We start from the raw sequence: 1,612 nt of genomic DNA, 5'->3' as shown, positions 1-1,612 counted from the left end.
GATGATCCGGAAGAAGATGACCCGGAAGTTGATGCGGAAGAGGTTGTAGAGTCGGAGTCGCAAGATATGTCCAGTAGTGACTCGGATGATAAGCATGAAGGTGGAGGTTTAAGAGTAAATCTCGATACCCAACAACCCTTTGTTGGGTATCGGGTTGCCAACACAGAATGCGGAAATATCAGACATAATAGCACAGTGGCAGCTCTGCATATGTTTCAAGAGGAATGGCATTTTTCTCCGATCTTGGGAGCATAGATGATGATGATATAGAAGAGGAGGATGGATTGGAGCGTATTGTCACATTTAGTGAGGAGAATAATAATATACGTCTCCATATGAGATTTGAGAGTAAGCAGCAGCTCAGCGGGGCAGTTAGGATGTGGTCCATCAATCACAATAGGGAGTTCAGAGTTATTGAGAGTAAGAGTAACACGTGGTTTGCTAAATGCAAATCATCAATTGAAAGAACTCCTTCCACTTCATCGTATCCACCATGCGACTGGTGTGTTAGAGCCGTAAAGAAAAAGACTCATGGAATGTGGCAAATTACAAAATGGGTCAATGACCATAACTGCTTGGGCGACATGATTAGAAATAACAATACAAGCCTGACGGCTTCCGTTATTTCAAGGCACATACTCCGTAGCATTGAAGATGATCCTGGATTAAAGGTCAAGAACATACTAAGTTTTGTTAAAGAAAATTTGAAGGTTGATGTGTCTTACAAAAAAGCCTGGTATGCCAGACGTAAAGCAATTGAGCTTGTGTTTGGATCTTGGGAGGCGAATTTTGCCGAACTACCATAGTATCTCGATGCCCTGGTGCAATCCAATCCAGGCACCATGGTGGAGTGGTCACATCATTCGGATAGTTTGGATCGAATTAAGACTTTTAAGTATGTATTCTGGGCCTTTGGACCGGCTATTGAAGCATTCCACATGTGCAGGCCGGTTATATGTGTTGATGGCACTCATCTGCGTGGCGAATACAAGGGCAAACTCCTTGTTGCAGTCACTCAAGATGCGAACAACAAGATTCTGCCAATTTCTTATGCCATAGTTGATGAGGAGACGATTTCCAGTTGGTCGTGGTTCATGGAACAATTAAGATATAATGTGGCACTTGATCGACATCCTATCTGTGTCATCCCATCTGCTGTATGGAGACACGAGTCGTCGAGCGCATTGACCAGATCGAGAGGATGATGACCGAGCGACTCGACAGACATGATCACCGTCTTCGTGCGATCGAGGATCATTTCCATATCCGCTGGTCACCTACTCCGACGCCTCAGCAGGAGGAGGGGCATATTGGTACATCACAGGGTCCTCATGGAAATAAGGAGGCAGTAGACCCTCGTTCTGAGCAGCCATGAAGATCTTTAGCTGATTACATCTTTTGTTGCTATATTTTTCTTTTATTGTGTTCGGTTTAAACTTTGTAGTTTTCATATTGGATTCTCTTGTGCTACTCATGGTTTTTTGTACTCTTTTGTTTCATTGTGAACAGAATTTGGATGATCGTGAGGATTAATGGCTTCAAATTGAATCACCACTTATTTTGAGGGAAGTTTCAGTTTCTATTACCTTCTTCACAATGAGGACATTGTTAA

The 1,612-nt window shown here is 43.1% G+C and overlaps 1 protein-coding gene across 1 annotated transcript; it reads left to right on the top strand.

The window, feature by feature from the left end:
- Positions 1 to 335: 335 nt before the first annotated feature.
- Positions 336 to 1,205, top strand: LOC113752015. Its single transcript, XM_027296157.1, has 2 exons — positions 336 to 747; positions 838 to 1,205. Exons 1-2 carry the CDS (start codon positions 336 to 338, stop codon positions 1,203 to 1,205), a joined length of 780 nt encoding a protein of 259 aa, XP_027151958.1.
- Positions 1,206 to 1,612: the final 407 nt, after the last annotated feature.

The sequence above is a fragment of the Coffea eugenioides genome, chromosome 11 (assembly GCF_003713205.1).
Source record: "Coffea eugenioides isolate CCC68of chromosome 11, Ceug_1.0, whole genome shotgun sequence".
Lineage (NCBI taxonomy): Eukaryota > Viridiplantae > Streptophyta > Magnoliopsida > Gentianales > Rubiaceae > Coffea > Coffea eugenioides.
This window is presented reverse-complemented; position numbering and strand designations above follow the sequence as displayed.

What these genes read in the sequence shown, in the direction of transcription:
- LOC113752015 (XM_027296157.1), top strand. Translation starts at nt 336, where the DNA reads ATGAGATTTGAGAGTAAGCAGCAGCTCAGCGGGGCAGTTAGGATGTGG. An exon ending in AAAAGCCTGGTATGCCAGAC is followed by an intron (nt 748 to 837) that starts GTAAAGCAATTG and finishes AATCCAATCCAG; the next exon opens with GCACCATGGTGGAGTGGTCA.